The 20,867-nt window shown below is 39.0% G+C and overlaps 1 protein-coding gene across 9 annotated transcripts in view; it reads right to left on the bottom strand.

Annotated features, from left to right (window-relative positions):
* Nucleotides 1-16,772: 16,772 nt before the first annotated feature.
* Nucleotides 16,773-20,867, bottom strand: part of ATG5 (autophagy related 5) — a 135,006-nt gene continuing 130,911 nt past the window's right edge. For all 9 annotated transcript variants that reach the window (XM_028847307.2, XM_001088300.4, XM_015137018.3 and 6 more), the window contains one exon: nucleotides 16,773-17,535. In XM_028847307.2, the coding sequence (XP_028703140.2) occupies nucleotides 17,399-17,535 (137 nt within the window). In that variant the 3' untranslated portion in view covers nucleotides 16,773-17,398. The remainder of the gene's footprint in view (nucleotides 17,536-20,867) is intronic.

The raw sequence follows: 20,867 nt of genomic DNA, 5'->3' as shown, positions 1-20,867 counted from the left end.
TTCTGCCTAAAACAGTAGCTTTCTAACTTTTGGGGGCCATAATTCCCATTAATACATTTTATATAATGTACCAGTAAATACATCAACACATACCTATACATAAAAGGAAAAGGTGTTTTATAATACTTCTGATATTTTCTATTCCTTTTTTTAAAAAAAGCTAGTCATGACCCACTGACTGCAATTTGAGAACAGTCCTTCCTCTGTTCTTCAAATGGCTGGTTCTTTCTCATCTTTCAGCTTTCTACCGAAATGTCAGCCACTTACAGGGGCTTTCTCCAACCACCTGATCTAAACCAGGCGCCTGACTGGGGTTATTTTTATTCTCAGCCCCTTGTCCCTTCTCTTTAGTGAATGTATTAGAGCTGTAATGAAATATTTCATTGTTGAATTTGCTCTTTGTCTACCTCACATGGTTGGCTTTTGAAGGCAGGGACTTTATCAGCTTTGTTCCTCATTGTATACCCGGCATGGGTTCAATAATTAGCATCAGAGTAGGATATACATATTCACTGACTGACTGAGTTAGTGAGTGGGTATGTGATGCTGAGGCCTGGATTTAAAAAGAAGACTTCCAAGTAAAAGGAATCAGTCTCTTGGAGAAATGGCCAATTCTAAGGCTGGAGCAAGAAATATACAAGTAGTGCTAGACAGTAAGGAAGTGCTCAGAAAACAAAAGGAAGGGGGCATGTGAAAGGCACAGGAGCCAAGCTGAAAGCTCCCAATGGCCAAAGCCAGAACAATCTGAGCAACAAATAAACAACCTACAATCAGATTATAACCCCAAACATTATTCATGAAAGTTAATACTGATATAAACAAATGGTTTTCTAAATCATGGAAGAGATAAATCTTCTTTACAGAAGAATTTCAAATAATTAATGCAGATACAGATTGCATATCCCTAATCTGAAAACCCAAAATCCAAAATGCTGCCAAATCTGAAACTTTTTGAGTGCCAACATGGTATCACAAATGGAAAATTCCACACCTGACCTCGTGACAAGTCAGTCAAATGCAGTCGAAACTTTTTTTCATTCACAAAATTATGTAAAATACTGTATAAAATTACTGTCAGGCTATGTGTATAAGGTGTACATAAAACATAAATGAATTTTGGGTTTAGACTTGGGTCCCAGCCCCAACATATCTCGTCATGTATGTGCAAATATTCCAAAATCTGAACAAATCTGAAGTCTGAAGCACTTCTAGTCCTAAGCATTTTGGATAAGGGATACACAACCTTTACTACCCTCAAGGAGATATAGCTTATTCTCCTCATCCCACCCTGCCCTCTTGAGGGGAGGAAGTACTGCACTTAGCGATTCCTTCTAAACAGTGGAGTGGGGAAAGAGTGGGGAAACCTGGCAAACAGAACCTTGGCCAGGAGGTCAAGGTGGACTTCCCCAGTGATGTCATGTGATAGCATGTCCTGCCAACGTGATGTGGTGAGCAGGGCATTTCATCTCTGTGGTCTTCCTCCCAATAACCCATAAACCCAGTGTGACATGAAACAAGCATCAAACTCAAATAGAGGGGCATTCTACAAAATACCTGACAAGTACTCCTCACATCTGTCAAAGCTCCATTAAAAATAACTAGAAACTGTCACAGAACAGGGAGATTAAGAAGACATGACAACTACACACAACGTGGTGTCCTAGATGGAACTCTCGACAGAAAAAGGAAATTAGTGGAGAAACTAAGGAAATCAGAATAAAATATGGACTTTAGTTATTAATAATGTATCAGTACTAGTGCATTAATTGTGAGAAATGTACTGTTAGATTCTAGCAAAAGGGAGAGCTGGGTAAGAGGCATGTGGGAACTCTTTTACTAGCTTTGAAACTTTTCTCTGACTATAAAACTGTTTCAAAATTAAAAGTTTCACCAGGTGCAATGTCTCATGCCTGTAATCCCAGCACCACAGGGGAACAAAGTGGGAAGATCGCTTAAGCCCAGGAGTTTGAGACCAGCCTGAGCAACATGGCAAGACCCCATCTCTAAGAAAAATGGAAAAACAATTAGCCAGGCATGTTGGTGCACACCTGCAGTCTCAGCTATTCGGGAGGCTGACGTGCAAGGTTCTCCTGAGCCCAGGAGGTTGAGGCTGCAATGAGCTGTGTTTGCGCCGCTGCACTCCAGCCTGGGTGACAAAGCGAGACCCTATCTCACCAAAAAAAAAACCGAACAAACAAACAAAAAAAAACGTTCACTTAAAATAAGTTGAGCCTTGTTAACAAGAGCAGGACCTTCATTCAGTTGGTCTTACGGAACACTCACAAAGCACTACAAATCCTGCTGGGCACAAAGATACTTAAAAACACTTGGAAGATGCATAGATGAATTTAGATAAGGAATGGCATCTTGGGTGGTGAAAATCATAAGCACAGGGTTTTACACGTTGTGGGGGCAGAGGGTGGGCAGAGAGACAGAGAGAGAGAAAGGAGTATGAGAGAAAGTGATGACAAGAATGAGAAAGAGACAGACTAACTGGTTTTGTAAGGTGGAGTCTGATATTCCCCACTGAATGTAAGCTCCACGAAGGCAGGAACCTTGTCTATCTTTAATCATCATATCTCTAGTACCTAGAACTGTACCTGGAACATAGTAAATGTTTAAAAATATGTGTTGACTAGATGAGTGACTGGATAAATGGATAAGGAATGCCTCCTGGAAGCCCCACTTGAACCTCAAAGCCATTTTTTGTTATGTTAGGCCTCTCAGATGCCTGCTGGATTTGTATTTTTGTACACAGTAATTACGTTTGCATCATTAGAAAGCATGCAAATGTTAGCATTGGTTTGAATGGCCCTAATGTTCAACTACAGGTATGAAAGTCCTAGGACATAAACTTCGTTCCCTGAAGCGCTTCTTGATGGTGTTAATGGGTGGGTCTGCTGCCAAGCAGAAGTGGACGGCATCCTCTCCCAGCTCTGTCTAGTGTTTTGTGAAACCCAGCGGGACTCAGTGCCGTGGGATGGAGTTAGTAGAGGCTTCGAAGCTTTCCAGACGGTCTCTGGAAATGTAAGGAGACAGGTTAGAGGGACACTGAATTGCCCTGCAGGCATCCAGACATTCCTCCTTAATGGTCCTAAATGCTAAACATATTCACTTACATATAACTTGATGAAAAATATTCAACTGGTGGAAAAATTTTGAAGACCCATGGCCAGTTATGCAGCTATCAACAATAACAGGGTAGATTATGTGTACCAATATGAAATAATATCTAAAATACACAAAGTGAAAAAAAGAAATTCTAGGACAGTGAGTATAGTATGTCATTCTCTTGTGTGTGCACATGCGCACATGCATAAACACATGTCACAATGCCTAGCGGCTCTCTGAAAAATATACAAGACACTGGTTAACGCAAGGGAGTTCTGTGAAGAAGGGACAGGATGGAGGCAGAGAGAGAGAGACTTTCACTTTTGAATTTTGTACATGTACTACCTATTTGAAACTAAAACATAAATTAAAAAGAATGATTCCAAAGGAAGAAAACTTTGAATTTTGGCTACAAGTTACAAGAAACTCTTTCTTTTGATTTATGCTTGAATCCTCTTTGAGGCTTTTGCTTTCTGTGAGATCTAGCACATGGTTTGATGGGTAGGCCAATGAGCCTGTGAAGAGCTCGTTTTAATATTGTCTTCAAATGAGGTTTTAGATGAAGTGCCAGAAATGCGCTGATAAGACTGAAATCATGATTAATAAATTCTAAACTAGGAATTCATTAAAGAAATAAGTCCTACAGTTATGCTGTAAATAGCACACTTGCATAACACAGTCACGGGCTACATAATAACATTTGGGTCAATGAAAAACTGCATGTATGACAGCAATCCCATAAGATTAAACTACTATATTTGTACTGTACCTTTCTATGTTTAGATACAAAAATACTTACCATTGTGTTACCATTGCCTACAATATTCAGTCCAGTAAACATGCTGCACAGGTTTGTAGCCTAAGAGCCATAGGCTAAACCATGTATCTCAGGTGTGTAGTAGGCTATACCGTGTATGTTTGTGTATCTTCGTTCTATGATGCTCACACGACGAAATTCCCTCATGATGCATTTCTCAGAACATATCCTCGTTAACTGACATGTGACTATATGGTGCTTTTCTGTTAAACATTACTCTGTTTAATGTAAACATTTTAAAATCACCTCCAAACCACTAGTAATGAATCATACTAATACCCACAAAATATTTTAAGAATTTCTTTTTAAAATTCCTTTTGAATCAACAGACAATAGATCTCTCAAATAGCTGATTAGTAATTAACTACAGATAAGTATTTCATCAATATCACATTATGCGTTTAAGCAATTTTCTATTTTCTTGCATTCCAAAACAATACAGTTTCAAATTCCAAAGAAAACTCCTTCTTGCTTAGTATTGAGGGAATGAATGCTTGGGATAAACATTAAGCATTTTTAATTTTAACTTTTTAGAGACAGGGTCTTGCTACGTTGCCCAGGCTCATCTCGAACTCTTGGGCTTAAGGGATCCTCCCACCTCGGCCTCCAGAGTATCTGGGACTGCAGGCATGCACCACTGCACCTGGCTCACATAGTGTTTGTGAGATGTATTTTGATCACATTTCATCTAACTTCAGGAGAAAAGATGTTCAATTTTTCTTATAGATTTCACTACAAGGTTAAGCCAGATGTAAAACATTTATATTCAGTTGCCATTTTAAAGAGGAGGGGGAAAAAAAAAGCTTAATGGCTCACTCATAGGTGGGAATTGAACAGTGAGATCACTTGGACACAGGAAGGGGAGCATCACACACCGGGGCCTATTGTGGGGAGGGGGTGGGGGGAGGGATAGCATTAGGAGATATACCTAATGTAAATGATGAATTGATGGGTGCAGCACACCAACATGGCACATGTATATATATGTAACAAACCTGCACGCTGTGCACATGTACCCTAGAACTTAAACTATAATAAAAGAAAAAAGAAAAAAAAAAAAGCTTAATGGATGTAAGAATGAAAAAAATTGAAGACCCTCAGCTTGAGTGTTTCTACGAAATGATTTTAGGCCCTGACCCACCTAATTAATCAAAATCTTGCAAGTGCTAATTCCAATGTCTGCTAAGGCTTGAGAATCTCAGGTCAGGTGCAGTGGCTCACACCTGTAATCCCAGCACTTTGGGAGGCGGAGGCGGGGCAGATCACGAGGTCAGCAGATCGAGACCAGCCTGGGCAACATGGTGAAGCCCTGTCTCTACTAAAAATACAAAAAAAAATTAGCTGGGTGTGGTGACACACGCCTGTTAATCCCAGCTACTCAGGAGGCTGAGGCAGGAGAATTGCTTGAACCTGGGAGGCGGAGATTGCAGTGAGCTGAGAGCTGAGATCACGGACGATTATAGTGGGCTGAGATTGTGCCACTGCACTCCAGCCTGGCGACAGAGCGAGACTCCGTCTCAAAAAAAAAGTTGGAGAATCTCCAGGCTAAGAAAACTTTACTATGTTCAAATTCAGGTTATATTCTTAGTGAACCCTGTATATAATCTTTAGTAATAAGAACGGTGTGATTTTTTTGACACCAACTTATTAACAATGACTGTAATAATGATTGTTTACATCCTCCTTCTTACTTGTGAAACATTCTTCCTCTTTTCTTTTTTTTTCTTTCTTCTTGTTTTTTGAGATGGAGTTTCACTCTTATTGCCCAGGCTGGAGTGAAATGCCGTGATCTTGGCTCACTGCAACCTCTGCCTCCCAGGTTCAAGCGATTCTCCTGCCTCAGCCTCCCAAGAAGCTAGGATTACAGGCACCTGCCACCATGCCCAGCTAATTTTTTTATTTGTAGTAGAGACAAGGTTTTGCCATGTTGGCCATGCTGGTCTTGAACTCTTGACCTCAAGTGATTCACCTGCCTCAGCTTCTTTCCTTAATCCATCTTCTCTACTTCTTCCCAGACCGTCCATGACTCCTTTCCCCAGAACAATCACCCTCTCTGTCCACTGATCCCTTCCCTTTCACCAACACACTGAGGCAGGTCTCCCTTCTCTCCACCATGTTAACAGCTGGGCTACAGTCTTATCTTTTTTTGTCCCATTACTACATTTCTTAAGAGTCATCAGCAACCTGACAGCTAGCAGACTCAGAACACTTCTCTTGAAGGTCCCAAAGTGCCAAATCCAAAGACCTGGTCTATTATTTCCCTAGATTCCCTTGTAGTTTGTGAATTCTCTCTTTAGCATGATTGTCTCAAAGATCTGCCCTTCTTCCTCTTTCTGTCGCCCAAGCATAGGTGGTCCCCTCAGGTCAGCCCAAGGGCTCCTCTTCTCTTTCTACCCTATACTTTTGTTATGTGCTACCCCTCCCACTTCAAAGGTCACCTCCAGGCAGAAAACTTCCCAGACAGAATCTTCAGCCCTGGCCTTTCACTGGAATTCCGAGCCTCTCATCGTGTTCACTCATCTAATAAAGGCTTGTGACATGCCGTTGCACTGTGTTAAGTATTGGTGAACACAGCAGACCCAGTCCCTGTCCTCACAGAACGTACAGCATACCAGAAAACACAGATATGGGGCAATTAATACAAATGGGAATGAGCTAGGGGAGCGAGGTCATTCTAGCTCAAATCTGGTTCTAACCAAATCTAGCTCAGGAAGTAGGGTTTCCAGAGAAAATACAGAATACTCAGTTGAAGCTGAATTTCAGAAAAACAACAAATTCTTTTTAGTATGAATATGTACCAAATATTGCATAGGATATACTTACACTAAAAAGTTACTTCTAGTTTATCTGAAATTCAGCTTCACCTGGGTGTCTTGTATTTTTATTTGCTATGTTGTGGCAACCCTACCAGGAAGGGGCTGGCCAGTTGGAAAGTCCAGAGGAATTGAGGAAAATAATGATTAGAAATTAGTAAGCAAAAGGAAGTAGAGAGGGGAGACATTCAAGGGAGGAATCAGTAGAGGCAAAAGTTTGAAACCAGGGACAGTATTGTGTTTGACACTCTGAAAGAGGCGTAGTATGCTGGATCATGAAGAAGAGGAAGAGAATCGGAGAAAAAAACATCTAGTGGGGAGGATCCAGAGCTCACAAAGCTTTTATCGTGGTAAGGATTTTGGATTTCATCCTAAAGTCAAAAGGAATCCATCTAAAGATTTCAAACAGCAGAGAAAAGTGGACCTGGGCTGGGTGCGGTGGCTCGTGCCTGTAATCCCAGCATTTTGGAAGGCCGAGGCGGGTGGATCACAAGGTCAAGAGATCATGACCATCCTGACCAACATGGTGAAACCCCATCTCTACTAAAAATACAAAAATTAGCCGGGTGTGGTGGCGCATGCCTGTAGTCCCAGCTACTCGCGAGGCTGAGGCAGGAGAATTGCTTGAACCTGGGAGGCGGAGCTTGCAGCCAAGATAGTGCCACTGCATCCCAGCCTGATGACAGACTGAGACTCCGTCCGTCTAAAAGAAAAAAAAAAAAGAAGAAGAAGAAAAAGTGGACCTAGTTGAATTTGTAAATTATCTTTCTGGCTGCCAGAAGGAGAAAGGAAGTAAAGGGGCATAGGGACTGTAGTTCTGAGGCCACTGTAACAGGGAAGAGACGTTAGTGGCTTGAATGAATCTGCAGTGAGGATGGGGAGAGGTGGAAAGATGTGAAAGCTATTGGCAAGTGTGACTGATTCAATTCCATGCCACACTCTTGGCTCCAACCCTCCCTTCCAGGTGGGTGATGATTTCCAGCCCTGATCTCAGGAGCCGCAGCCTCACATTGACAATGCTCACTGATGATTCTATGCCCACAACGTTTTAGTAGTGCAAATCAGAATCACTAGTGAAATGTTACACAAATCTTGAGACCTGGTGCCTGCCCAAACTGATTCAACCAACTGCAGGAGAGGGGGTGGGGTACAGGAATGTGTAGTTTTGATAACAGCTCCACAGGTGATCGGGAAGGGCAGGCAACATTGAGAACCCCTGTCTGTCTTCACACCTCAAGTCTGAGTACTTAATCCTGGTTCAAAACTAAACACATCATCTGTTTTTCCCAACTAAATTCTTTTGTGGGTAATTGATCTCCCATTTCGTAAGAGTTTTCATCACCACTGACTTCTTCCCTCCAGGTCTCCCATATTGTTCAGTTGATTCTTCCTCTATTTTCTCTTCAATGTCGCTTTCAACTCTTGACACTATTGCTTTGGGTCATCAGACTTTATTATCAACAGGGCCAGGCAAGAGCTATTCAATCAGTTGTCTGAGGAGCACAGAGATCCTGAACAGGTGCCCAAAAAGCTGGCATTAATAGGGAAGGGGGTGCTGGCAGGTCAGCTTCTGGGCCAGCCACCCTGCTTCAACCAGAGAAGCTCCTCTTTGACCTACTGGACATTTGGGCAAGGTTTTATTGAAGATTTTCCTGCCGAAAAAAGGCTGGGAAACCACTGGCTCAGCAAATCACAGTAGCTTTGTCATTGTTCTCCCAGGTTTAGAACAGACTTAACCCTAAACCTCCTTGCACACTGCCACCAGAGTCAGCATCTTAAAAGGTTGCTGTGAGCACATGATCTAGCTACTAAGAATATTCAGTGGCTCTTATTGCACCTCAAATAAAATCTCATCTCCCTAGCCTGATGCTCAAGGCTTTTCATAATCCTGTCAGAATATACCTTTCCCGTTGTATCTTGCCGTCTCCTACATGTGACTTAGGTGCAGCCCAATTGTACAACCATCCCTCTGAGTTTTTGTTCCTGTGGTTCCATCTAGCTCATTACACACTTTCTTCCCGCTTTCCCCAATTTTACCCTTTCTTCAAGTTCTAACTCAAAAGCCACTTCTTCAATGAAGCTTTTCCTAATCTACTCAAATGTTATCAAAACGTATTAATTCGATAAATACTTAATAACCCCCTGTGATATGCCAGAAGTGTGGGGATAAACAGAAGTTGTTCCTGCCCTCAAACTTGTCTGTTGTGAGGTCAAAAATATGGCAAGGCAATTCAGGAAGTGGGTAAGAGTGTGGTCTCTGGACCCGTTCTGCTAGGTTTCAATCCAACTCTATCATGATGCTGAGAAAGTTCCTTGTCCTGTATCTCAGTTTCCCTGTGGGGACAATATTAGTGATGATATCACATAGCTCTGAAATTAAATGAGTTAATATTCGAAAAGCACCTAGAACAGTGTGTGGGACATTGTAAACATTCAATAACTGTTAACTATAGAGCCATGAACAAATAAATACATAATCTCAGAGTGAGATATACTATGAAGAGGAGATAGAATGTGATGAAGAAATATAAAGTGATAGAGTGAGATGGGTCTGGAAGTGGGCTTGGGGTATAATTTTAGATCAGGTGGTCAGGAAAGGCCTCTAAGAAAGGGTGACACATAAGCAGATACACAGATGGAGGAGACAAGTCAGGCAAACAAAGTTCCAGGTAGAGATGACATCAGGTGCAGAGTCCCTGGAGGGAGAATGATCTTGACATATTCAAGGGATAAGATGGGCAAGGCCAGTGTAGATATACTAAAGTAGCCAAGGCAGCGTGACAGATGTCAGATGCAGAGATCAGATGAAGCAGAACTTGGTAAGGAGCTTAGATACATTCTGGGTGGGATGGAAAGATGCTGAAATGTTTTGATCAAGGAACTGCCACGATGTCACTTGAAGAAACACACTATACTTTGAAGACTGAAGGGGAACAGAACAGAAGCAGGGAAGCCAGATAAGAGGCTACTGTAGTAGTCCAGGTGAGAGATGATGGTTGGTTGCTTAGACTTACATAGTAGCAGTGAAGGTGGTCAGTAGATAGGTTCAGAGTATATTTTAAGGTAGGTTCATCAGGACTCACTGATGGCTATGGTATACACGAGAAAAGAAGGGAAATTAAATTAGGACTCCTACATTTTGGGACCGAGTGAGTAGGTCGCATTTATTCAGATGGAAGAGAAAGGGAGAGGTATAGGTTCGGAGGAAAATCAAGAGTTCTACTTTGACCTCCCACCCCCACTCAGAAAAGGTGAACTATTACATATCTGGGATAGATGACAAGTAGATGGTTGTGTATTAAGTTTGGAGCTCAGGAGAGAGGTAAATACTGGAGTTAACACATAGATGGTGTTAAAAACCATGGGATGTGCTCATATACTGAGTGTAGCTACAGAAACGGAACCAAAGGCTGAGCCCTGAGATATTTCAATATTAGGAGTTAAAGTAGAGAAGAATCAAAGGAAACTGAGAAAGGTGCTGAGTTAGGAGGAAAACCAGAAGGGTGTGGTGCCCATTGAAGAAAGTGTTTCAAGAGTGAAACAAGGTGTGATAAAGTGTCAAATGCTGCTGAGAGGCCAAGAAAGGTATCATCTAAGTTAACTCAAAGAAAACAGGTCTGTCGGCTCTATTTCCTCACAGTGCTTTATTTGTGCCTTTCTCATTGCAATTTCCAAGTATTATGTTGTACAGTTACTTTTGTCTTCTCTAAGAAGAGAAGGTCCCTTAAGGTCAAGAGACCATGTCTTGTTCTTTCTAGAACTTCCACTACTCTATTTGCTCAACAAATGTTTGAATAAACAAATGAATCATGTGGAATTCTATAAAATCTAGGAGAATATGCCTAATATAGAATTAGCAGTTAGAGCTGGTTTTATTGAGATGTTCTAAATGTTCTGCCCATAATGAAAGATGTCCACTATATATCTGAGTTGGATTACTGACACTCGCAACTCATCTGGCATTTCTATTTTTTTCACTCCAATATCGCATGCACTATCCAGTCCACAAATTACTCAGTTTTGGCCAGGTGCCATGGTTCATGCCTGTAATCCCAGCACTTTGGGAGGTCGAGGTGGGTAGATCACAAGGTCAGGAGTTCAAGACTAGCCTGGTCAACATGGTGAAACCCTGTCTCTACCGAAAATACAAAAAAAATTAGCTGGATGTGGTGGTGGGCACCTGTAATCCCAGCTACTAGGGAGGCTGAGGCAGGAGAATCACTTGAACCAGGGAGGTGGAGATTGCAGGGAGGTGGAGATTGCAGTGAGGTGAGATTGCGTAACTGCACTCCAGGCTGGGCGACAGTGCAAGACTCTGTCTCAAAAAAAGTAAATAAATAAAAAACAAAATTTACAAAAATTACTTAGTTTTTACCTGATTTGCTCCCTCACTTTTTAAAGTTGGCTCCAAGACCTGGTGATACCTTCAGATGTCATCAATAACTTTCTCTATCATACTTCACTTAATATCAGCATCAGGATAAGTTGACATTTCGTATTACATTATAATGAATTTCAAAACAATGACAAAAGGAGTCATGGAAATACAGGTAGTGAGCATGACCAAACTCTTCAGCAAGACATGGTTGAGATGGCATATGCAGAAAAAGGCTGGTAGTCAGATGATGACAAATTTCCCTTGGCTTTTACAAAATCGTTGGGGTCAGATAGTTTCTAGGTCAATGAGTGACTGTCTTTGTAAAAGAAAGCTAAAAACTAACAGTTTTGAGTAACAAGAATATCAAAACCCACCTTACAGAAGTGAGCATTCGATAATATACCTTACTTGGAAAATATGCACCAGGCAACACAAAAAGACAAAGTCATCAAGTCCCGAACAAGTACAGCTAGAGATCAGAAATACCTTCTCTATGTGCCAGTACCACAGAAAACTACCCATCTGTGAAGCCAGTCCCTCTCTGCTTGACCTCGGCCACATTCTATCTGGCGATCTTGGTGACTGATAACAGAATACCGTATTTCAGCTCCATGGCTCTCTTGGCTAGTTTTATGGTGACTCCCTGAGAGCAAATATACCCCTTGAATTCCTACTTACTCTCATACCTACGAATTGAGGTTTTCTCCAATCCGTTGGCAATTTGCCTGAGTTTTTATATTTGGATGGATGTTTCGTAAACAGAACTTATTCCCAGCCCTTTCACTAAATCTTACTCTGGATGTGATCTGTCAGATTATGGCACAACGGAGCAGCCAGACTATACACCCAATATTGGCATTATGAAAACCTAAACTACTCCATCCCCTGCCAACAGCACATGACTTGACATGTATTACTCAGTATACAGTATATACTTGGTAGATGAATTTCAAGAGTGACACTGACAAAATGGGAGATATTTGGAGGAAGGAATGAACAGGCTAGAGCTATTTTGTTTGGAGATGAGTCAGATGCTTGAGAGCTTCTTTCAAATAGCTAAAGAGTTGTCAGAAAGGGAAAAGTAAGATTTATGCTATAAAATCTAGGTCATTAGGAGTTAATGATTTAATGCACTATTTCCCATGCTAGAGTTCAATAGGATGTTGTGATACTAGGAAAGAAAAAAAACTCTATGGTCAAGAAAGTTTGGGAAATGTTGAATTAAATAGCTCTTATTTTCAGAAGTAAAGTTCTAAGCAAAAGCAAGACACAAATCACTCATTTATGAAAAGGTCAGAATTAACAAATACCTCCAGATGCTTGGTGAGAATAGCTCCAGCTTTAGGGGCTGCTTAAATTAGAGTGATGTTGAAACAGAAGATATGTGCTGCGGTCTATACTGCAACTAAAATGAATGTGGACTGACGCAAGGGTCTGGTCCACAGTGGTTCCTACTGAAAGTAGTCGATTTGAGTAAGCAAGTCTTCATCACTAATGCCAGGCCAAACCAAGTACACTTTGTATGTATACTGATTTCTAAATGACAAGGTTCTATTTTTATGGCTGGTATTCTTACCAGAAAAATATAACACTGATTATAAAGTTATTAAGTAATCCTTCTTCTTATACACACTGGCTAAACACCAACTGTGTGCTATATACTCCACTGAGAACTGGGGGAAAAAATGGAAAATGCCTGCTTGTACTTTATTTATCCTTGAGATGTGGAGGTAAGAAAGCTACACAGGGAAAGCCAAACTAATCACTTTCATAGGAGTCAACTTATACATCAAAGTGCTCTGACATCCCTCAATCTTCAGATTTGTCTTTATCTCACTGTTTATCATTCTAATAGAGTAACATAGTTAATAAAAATGATTTTGCGCTTGAAAATCAAAAGAAGACATTTATGCAGCCAACAGACACATGAAAAAATGCTCATCAGTAGCCATCAGAGAAATGCAAATCAAAACAATGAGATACCATCTCACACCAGTTAGAATGGCGATCATTAAAAAGTCAGGAAACTACAGGTGCTGGAGAGGATATGCAGAAATAGGAACACTTTTACACTGTTGGTAGGACTGTAAACTAGTTCAACCATTGTGGAAGACAGTGTGGTGATTCCTCAAAGATCTAGAACTAGAAGTACCATTTGACCCAGCCATCCCATTACTGGGTATATACCCAAAGGATTATAAATCATGCTGCTATAAAGACACATGCACACGTATGTTTATTGCGGCACTATTCACAATAGCAAAGACTTGGAACCAACCCAAATGTCCATCAATGACAGCCTGGATTAAGAAACTGTGGCACATATACACCATGGAATACTATGCAGTCATAAAAAAAGATGAGTTCATGTCCTTTGTAGGGACATGGACGCAGCTGGAAACCATCATTCTCATCAAACTATCCCAAGAACAGAAAACCAAACACTGCATGTTCTCACTCATAGGTGGGAAGTGAACAATGAGAACACTTGGACACAGGAAGGGGAACATCACACACTGGGGCCCGTTGTGGGGTGGCGGGAGAGGGGAGGGATAGCATTAGGAGATATACCTAATATAAATGATGAGTTAATGGGTATGGCACACCAACATGGCACATGTATACATATGTAACAAACCTGCATGTTGTGCACATGTACCCTAGAACATAAAGTACAAAAAAAAAAAAAAATCTAAGTACTTAATGAGCTACCTAAAGGACCTAAAAATTGAGTCTTTCACTCCATGGTTACTATATTGTGCCTACTAGATTTTACAGTAGTACTATATCTGCTTGTAAGCATAAAGAATCAAATTTATAATTCATGTTTATGTGAAAGATGCTTTTGTCAAAGAAAGCTACATAGTAAATACATTTTTATAATGTCCAAGTCTTCACTTACTCTCAAATGATCTGAAAAGAGGCATGCCTCTCTTCTTTCCTCTCTACTGTCCCTGTAATTTTTAATATTTTCAGACCGGGAGATAAATATATTTAGGAAACAAAAGAATGACAGGACTCAGGCAAATAGGTATTTTGATGGACTCCATCCATTGACAATGAATAGGTTCAAATATTCATAAATATGGTCACACTTGATTTTCCCATCATACCCCAAGGCTTTACATTTGTATTTCAACCATGCTGGCACATGTAACAGGAAACCCAACTTACCTCAGAACTAAATATCAATAATATGATAAATAAAAGTGAGACTGTCATTCTCTGGTATAACCCACATAAACAAAATTTCTTTTTTTTTTTTTTTTTTAAGACAGTCTTCCTCTGTCACCAAGCTGGAGTGCAGTGGCAGGATCTTGGCTCACTGTAACCTCTGCCTCCCGGGTTCAAGCAATTCTCGTGGCTCAGCCTCCCGAGTAGCTGGGATTACGGGCGCCCACCACCATGCCCAGCTAATTTTTGTATTTTCAGTAGAGACGGGGTTTCACCATGTTGGCCAGGATGGTCTCGATCTCCTGACCTCGTGATCCGCCCGCCTCGGCCTCCCAAAGTGCTGGGATTACAGGCGTGAGCCACCGCGCCCAGCACACATAAACCAAATTTCTAAAAACTGAAGAAAACGTTATCTCAAGTAGTCTATTAAAAAAATACTCTAGAAAGATAACCATTAAAAACTACAGTCACACAATGTCAAAGCTTATATATTGTTTTCTCAGAAAACGATCAACTCCTAGCTTGTTTCCAGTGATAAATGTAACAAGACTAGTACACTAAACGAATTCACCTCACACTCAGATTGGAATACGGTTTATACCTCATCATCCTATAAAGACTGATAGGTCAACTTAAATTATAAACAAGTTACTTCGGGTCCCTAAATCTGTAAGAAAATCTTGGTGCTTATCAATTCAACTCTATCCATAATCAGAATTTAGGCCATCCAAATGAAAATCAACATCATTTATAAAGGACAATGATTTACTTTAATCTGAACTTATTCCTTCCTAGTTAACAATGCCAATATTTAAAAACATATTTCTATTTTCCTAGGAGGTCACTATTCACTATTAGTCAAATAAAGATATTGGGGGTCTTCTCCAATTTTCTTTTATATTCTCTTCTATATCCCTCCATCCTTTCTATTTCTCCAAGAAACTTTTATGACAGTTTGTGACTAAGGAAATTTTAATGATTTTACCAACAGGTAACTTGTTTTAAATAAAGACGGACACAACATTTATTTAATTTTTTAATAAACCATAAAATTTAACTATTCAAATAAAAAGAAACAAAAATAGATTATTTAAGCCAGCATGAATTTCTGGTTTTACTCTTCCTCTGGGGCATTATGTAGGCTTGACTTACCTGGGATTAGAGTAATAAAGTTATGATGCTGGTACAATAATGAATGAGGAAGTAAAAATGGGCAATGGCTTGATAAAATTATTTACTTTCAAATCTAGATCAGAAGGTCGCTCAAGCCTACTGCAAAGGCCTGATACTGGTCTTGTCTGTATAAAACTACTCTGGCTTTCCATTCTTACCACACTTTCTTCATCACAGCTTAGTGTTCCCTGCATTCTGATCCTTTCGCTCACTGAAGCTCACTTCAATCTGTCAAAACATCAAGGGGGAAAATCCCCAAACCGAACCGACGAATAAACACTCTTAATGTGAACAATCATATTCAGACCAGCCTCTTGTGCAAAAATACAAGTCAGTGGATTTTTTATCCTTACATAACTCAAATATTGCTATTTTTTTCCTGCCTTTACTAAAATGGCACTTTCGTTTACATCAACCAATTGTTTTCTACTTGCTTCTAATTTTCTGAGATTGTATTCGGTACTGGTTATTCTTTTTGATTAAGCTTTACAATTTCCATTCCAGAATATCTGGTCTTTGACTAACTTTATCCAATTTTGTTTAGAAATGTGCTATTAATCAGTGAAAATCACAAAAGGAAAAAGAAAAGGAAGCAATGAACAATAGTAGAATTTCGCTTCAACATTCATATAATTTTTTATAAGAAAAACATTCATTTTTATTATGGGATCTAAAACCATGATCGTGTCTGCTACTGTAAGTCTTTTAGCATACTCAAATGGGTCAACATTCAATATGGACAGCAAGCTAGCTCACAAGAAACGAAATGTAATGCACAAATATGTTTGATTGGTAAAATCCCAGAGGCTTGGTAATAAAGTGCAGCAAACTTTCCTTATATTGAATAAGAACTCCAGTAACCTCTGGATATTTTTGGTAAAAATTAAAGAAAAGGTACTGCAGTCAGGAGACAGGTAATCTTTAAACTTCAAAAGACAGACTGCCAGGGGACCACAGTTTTTCATTGGCACAGACCTGGAGCCAATGAAAAACACTAGCTTGGAAGGAATGGGTTTTTCCAAAAATGCACAATTACCATATACAGATGCTTTAGGATACTATGGTTTGACAGGCTTACAGTGATAAAACAGCAAAGATGAACAGTTACAACATTTATAAGTGTAGTGTGTAAAGAACACAGGTTTTTTAATTGGCAGCAAGAAATTCTATGACAGATCCTGAGACAAGTGATCCTATGCCCTATATCCACCCCATGCCAATGACGACCAGTCAAAATGGTAACACAGAGTAAAAAGTGATCTAGTGTATGTGAGTCAGAAAGTACTTGAAAAGTGACAAAACTGTATGTTATTAAATGACAAAACATATTTAGAGGCTTTATTTAAAAATCTCTCACTGTTCATTATCAAAGTTACAAGATTGCATACCAATAGACAGACTGTAAACATAGGAAATTTTCATTAAGGAAAGATGGGTTTACTGTAATTCAATCTTTTACAAAAAATTACTTGCAAGTTATTGATAACAGAATTTCTCTTTTACTTTCTTAATTCTCTTGAAAATTAAACCAATGTTTCCACTTTCATGAGCTAAAGTTCAACCATGGTCACCTTAGGAAATACCCCTGTTTATTTGTTAATCAGAAATACAAATCGAGTGGCACATATTTCCATTTTCTTCTTAGGCCAAAGGTTTCAGCTTCATTATATTTTACAGAAGACTTGCAGTGGTCCGGTAAGTCTTTCATGTCACAGCTGAGGTTTAATGATGGCAGTGGAGGAAAGCAGAGGTGATGCAAAGTAAGACCAGCCCAATGGCCTTATCTGACATGGAATCTTTTTCCTGTTTGGCTTGCAGCAGCGAAGTGTTTCTGGTCAGGTTGCCTCCACCAAACCTGATTGAAGCAAAAGGGTGACATGCTCTGATAAATTCCATTTAAGGATGATTCCATTCAGGCAAACAGTTGATCCTTCAATCTGTTGGCTGCGGGATGATACTAATATGAAGAAAATTATCCGGGTAGCTCAGATGTTCACTCAGCCACTGCAGAGGCGTTTCCAACATTGGCTCAATTCCATGAATCATCACTTGATTCTTTTTTTCCCCATCTATTCCAAGAAAGAAATCCAACAACAATAAAAGTCAGAACAGTTGAAGAAAAAATAATCTGTTGCCTTTTGAGAATCCTGAGTGCATTAAGTGGATTTTAAACCTGTTCTGTCCCCTGAACAGGAAATGCGGACATGGAGAAAGTTCAAATGTTGCAGTATGTATCACCCAAAACAGAAACCTGAGGGTTACAATATATTCTGATAAAAATTCTGTTGCTGTATGTGAAAGTATTACTTCTTTCTTAATTACTGTGCTTACTTAAGATTGACGTTAATGAAACTATAGTGGCAAAAACAGCCCATTGTACCAATGACCAAAATTTATTTTAGTTATACATTAAAAACTGTACTGTATGGTTATTTAAAATGACAAGTATATGAAGTAGGTCCATACATATTTTGAAAATGTAAAATAGAAATGTGACTAGAAATCAAGAATCAGATCAGTATTTGAGATGTTTAATAAGACACAGGTGAGCTTTAGTTGTTTTCAGTAAAGCTTTCATGTATGTATCAAAATATCTTAGAGATACTATTTGAATAACAGTCAAAATTTTAATGAGAAGGGATTACAAATCTGACTCAGGGATTCCTGTTTTAGAGTTACAAAGCCTGATTGCTTTTTGTTAACATCCACTTGCTAATTAAAAGGGGGCTGAAATTCACACCTTTCTTTTAAATTCAATTGTATTCCAAATTAAATTTAAGATTTTGTGTTTTTCATGATTTTGGTGTGTTGTACTGACAACTTTTAAAGTAAATAGAAATATTTTTTGTCATAGAAAAACAAAAAAAGCAAAGCCAAACTCCTTTAATGAAAAAGAAAAAAAAAAATAGAACCATCAAGAAACTCTGTGTTACTCCTCTAGCACAATTTTGGGTTTTTCTCCTTTACCATCTCTTCAAAATACAATGTCTTAACTGCTCAGCTTCCTGGTGACAGAAGACAACAAGGAAATGGGGAATCACAAACTCTATAAAGGAGAAATACCCTACGTTTTCCTTTCTGCTCTGTTCCAAATGACTTTTGAATCTCTAAGTGCTCTAATGTCTGGGCAAAATGAGCTGATGATGTATGGTGATAATGACTTGGCTGGCACCTGAAACAAGAGACCCTTTTAAAGAAATATTTAGACTTCCTGTTGGAGGCAGCACAGTCCCGGGAAGTGACAGTCAACAGAGGACACAAAACACTACAGAGTTGATAAAAGAATGTGAAAAATAAAAACTTAACATACTAACAATTCCAAAGATAACCAAATAAAATATTCCAAACAAACTCCCAAATCACTGAGCCATAGCTTAAAACAATTTTGAAAAAAGGTATCACTTCGTAATACTACTAACCTAAAAAAATGCTTTCATTATTTTTTCTTTGTTGCAACTATACATAATTTTTTACACAGTTGTGATCACAGTGTTAATACAATGATTTGTTTTCATAATAAAATATTAAGTTATATACAGAATACTATAGAAAGCACAGTATTAGTACTTTGGGAAGATTTTTTAAACATTGGTATTCAAATGGAGAAACCCTCAGCTATCTGGAATGATTCATTGCTTGTAAGTTCTAGTTTGCTACAGCTTTACTGTATTAAATCTTTCTTAGAATATTTGAAAACATTTCCGGTATAACTCTCTTCATATTCTTATATTTCTTTGAAATATTTTAATATTCTCAGAATCTTCCTCCTACTTAGCACTGAGTCAAAAAATGAAAGAATAGTGGTGTAAGAGTAAAAGTTCCTTATCTCTAAAGTTTTTCCTTAAGCCAGAGTCACCTTTGTATACTATGAAACAGCAGAAGAAACAAGTCACAACTCAATATCAAAAAATACTATGTCTAAAGCAATATTTAAATGTGGGAGCAAATACAATATGGTATACAATCCACTGATGATGCATAGTATATCTGAAAGGCAAAAGACCAATCACGTTACAACAAAAGGATTGTTAGAGGTTATGAGTTGTACAACAGAAGCTGGAGGACATAAGCACTATTCAAACACTGTAACAAGCCTAATAAATCCCCTTACCCAAACCCTGAATAGGTAGCATTGATTCTCTGGTTTAGAAGCTGGGGCCACTTTAAAGTGTCATTAACTAAATTTAAGTAACTAAGGAAAGAATCTAAGACTGTCATATCCCTCAACAGAACAGTTTTAAGGTTTTAAACATATTATTTTGTCACAGACTACATATGTCCAAATATTTCACCTGCATTTATGTATTTTGTTTATTTTTTGACTTGCCTCAATAACACAATTTTAAACAGAGGGATTTTTAGGACAGCAGTTCCCTTGAAACTTCAAATCGAAGTTTCTCTCTTATTTGTTACTCTGTCCCCAGTGCCTAGTACAGTACCTGACATATACCATAATTAGTTAATAAATATTCTCACTGCTGGGATAATGTTCTTGCTGGTAGAATTACACTGTCAAAATTAATCTTTTTGGAATGCTTTCTGATAGCTAGCCCCACCACGTAGAATAACTCTACCTGTAAAGACTGCTTTGGTTATTAAAACAACAAAGTCAAAAATGTTTCCAGATAAGTCAAATGTACATGCTATCCTTAATTCATGGTACCATACATAACAACAAAGCATGAGGAATATTTTAGCAATATCAAAACCAATAAAAGAAAACAGGCCACGTGTGGTGGCTCACATCTGTAATCCCAGCACTTGGGGAGGTCAAGGTGGGAGGACTGCTTGAGCCCAGGCGTTTGAGAACCAGCCTGGGCAATAGATCCCATCTCTACAAAAAATAAAAAAACTTAACAAACAAAGATTAGCTTAGCTGGGTATGGTGGTGCACACCTGTAGTCCTAGCTACTTGGGAGACTGAGGTGGACGAATGCCTGAGCCCAGGAGGTCGAGGCTACAGTGAGCCGTGATGGCACCACTGCACTCCAGCATGGGTAACAAGTGTAAAAACAAAAATTAATAATAAAATAAAACAGTAAAAAAAAAAAAAAAAAAAAAAAATCAGTAGGTCTCTTTTTTTCTTACAGTACAAAGGAAACACTTGATACTGCTAAAGTAAACAATATTTTTGGTAAACATGTCTTTGTGTTTCAAAATGGGAATCTAGACCTTAATACTTAGAATGAGAAATGTCACTACAAAGAAAATGACTCAGGAGAAAAACGTTACTGTACGCCTCTCCCACTCAGGTTTTTAAAAGAAGCTGGCTTGAAGCTTTAAGGTAGGCAAACATATAAGACAGTAATCAAGTGAACTAGTTCTATATGAACTTCTTTTATACAGGGCACTCTTTGGAGAGTAATTTTTGTTATGATTTCAAACTTACAGTGTACCCTTT

The sequence above is a fragment of the Macaca mulatta genome, chromosome 4 (genome assembly GCF_049350105.2).
Source record: "Macaca mulatta isolate MMU2019108-1 chromosome 4, T2T-MMU8v2.0, whole genome shotgun sequence".
NCBI classification, from domain to species: domain Eukaryota; kingdom Metazoa; phylum Chordata; class Mammalia; order Primates; family Cercopithecidae; genus Macaca; species Macaca mulatta.
Note: the sequence above shows the minus strand (reverse complement) of the source record. Positions and strands in the feature narration are given on the sequence as shown.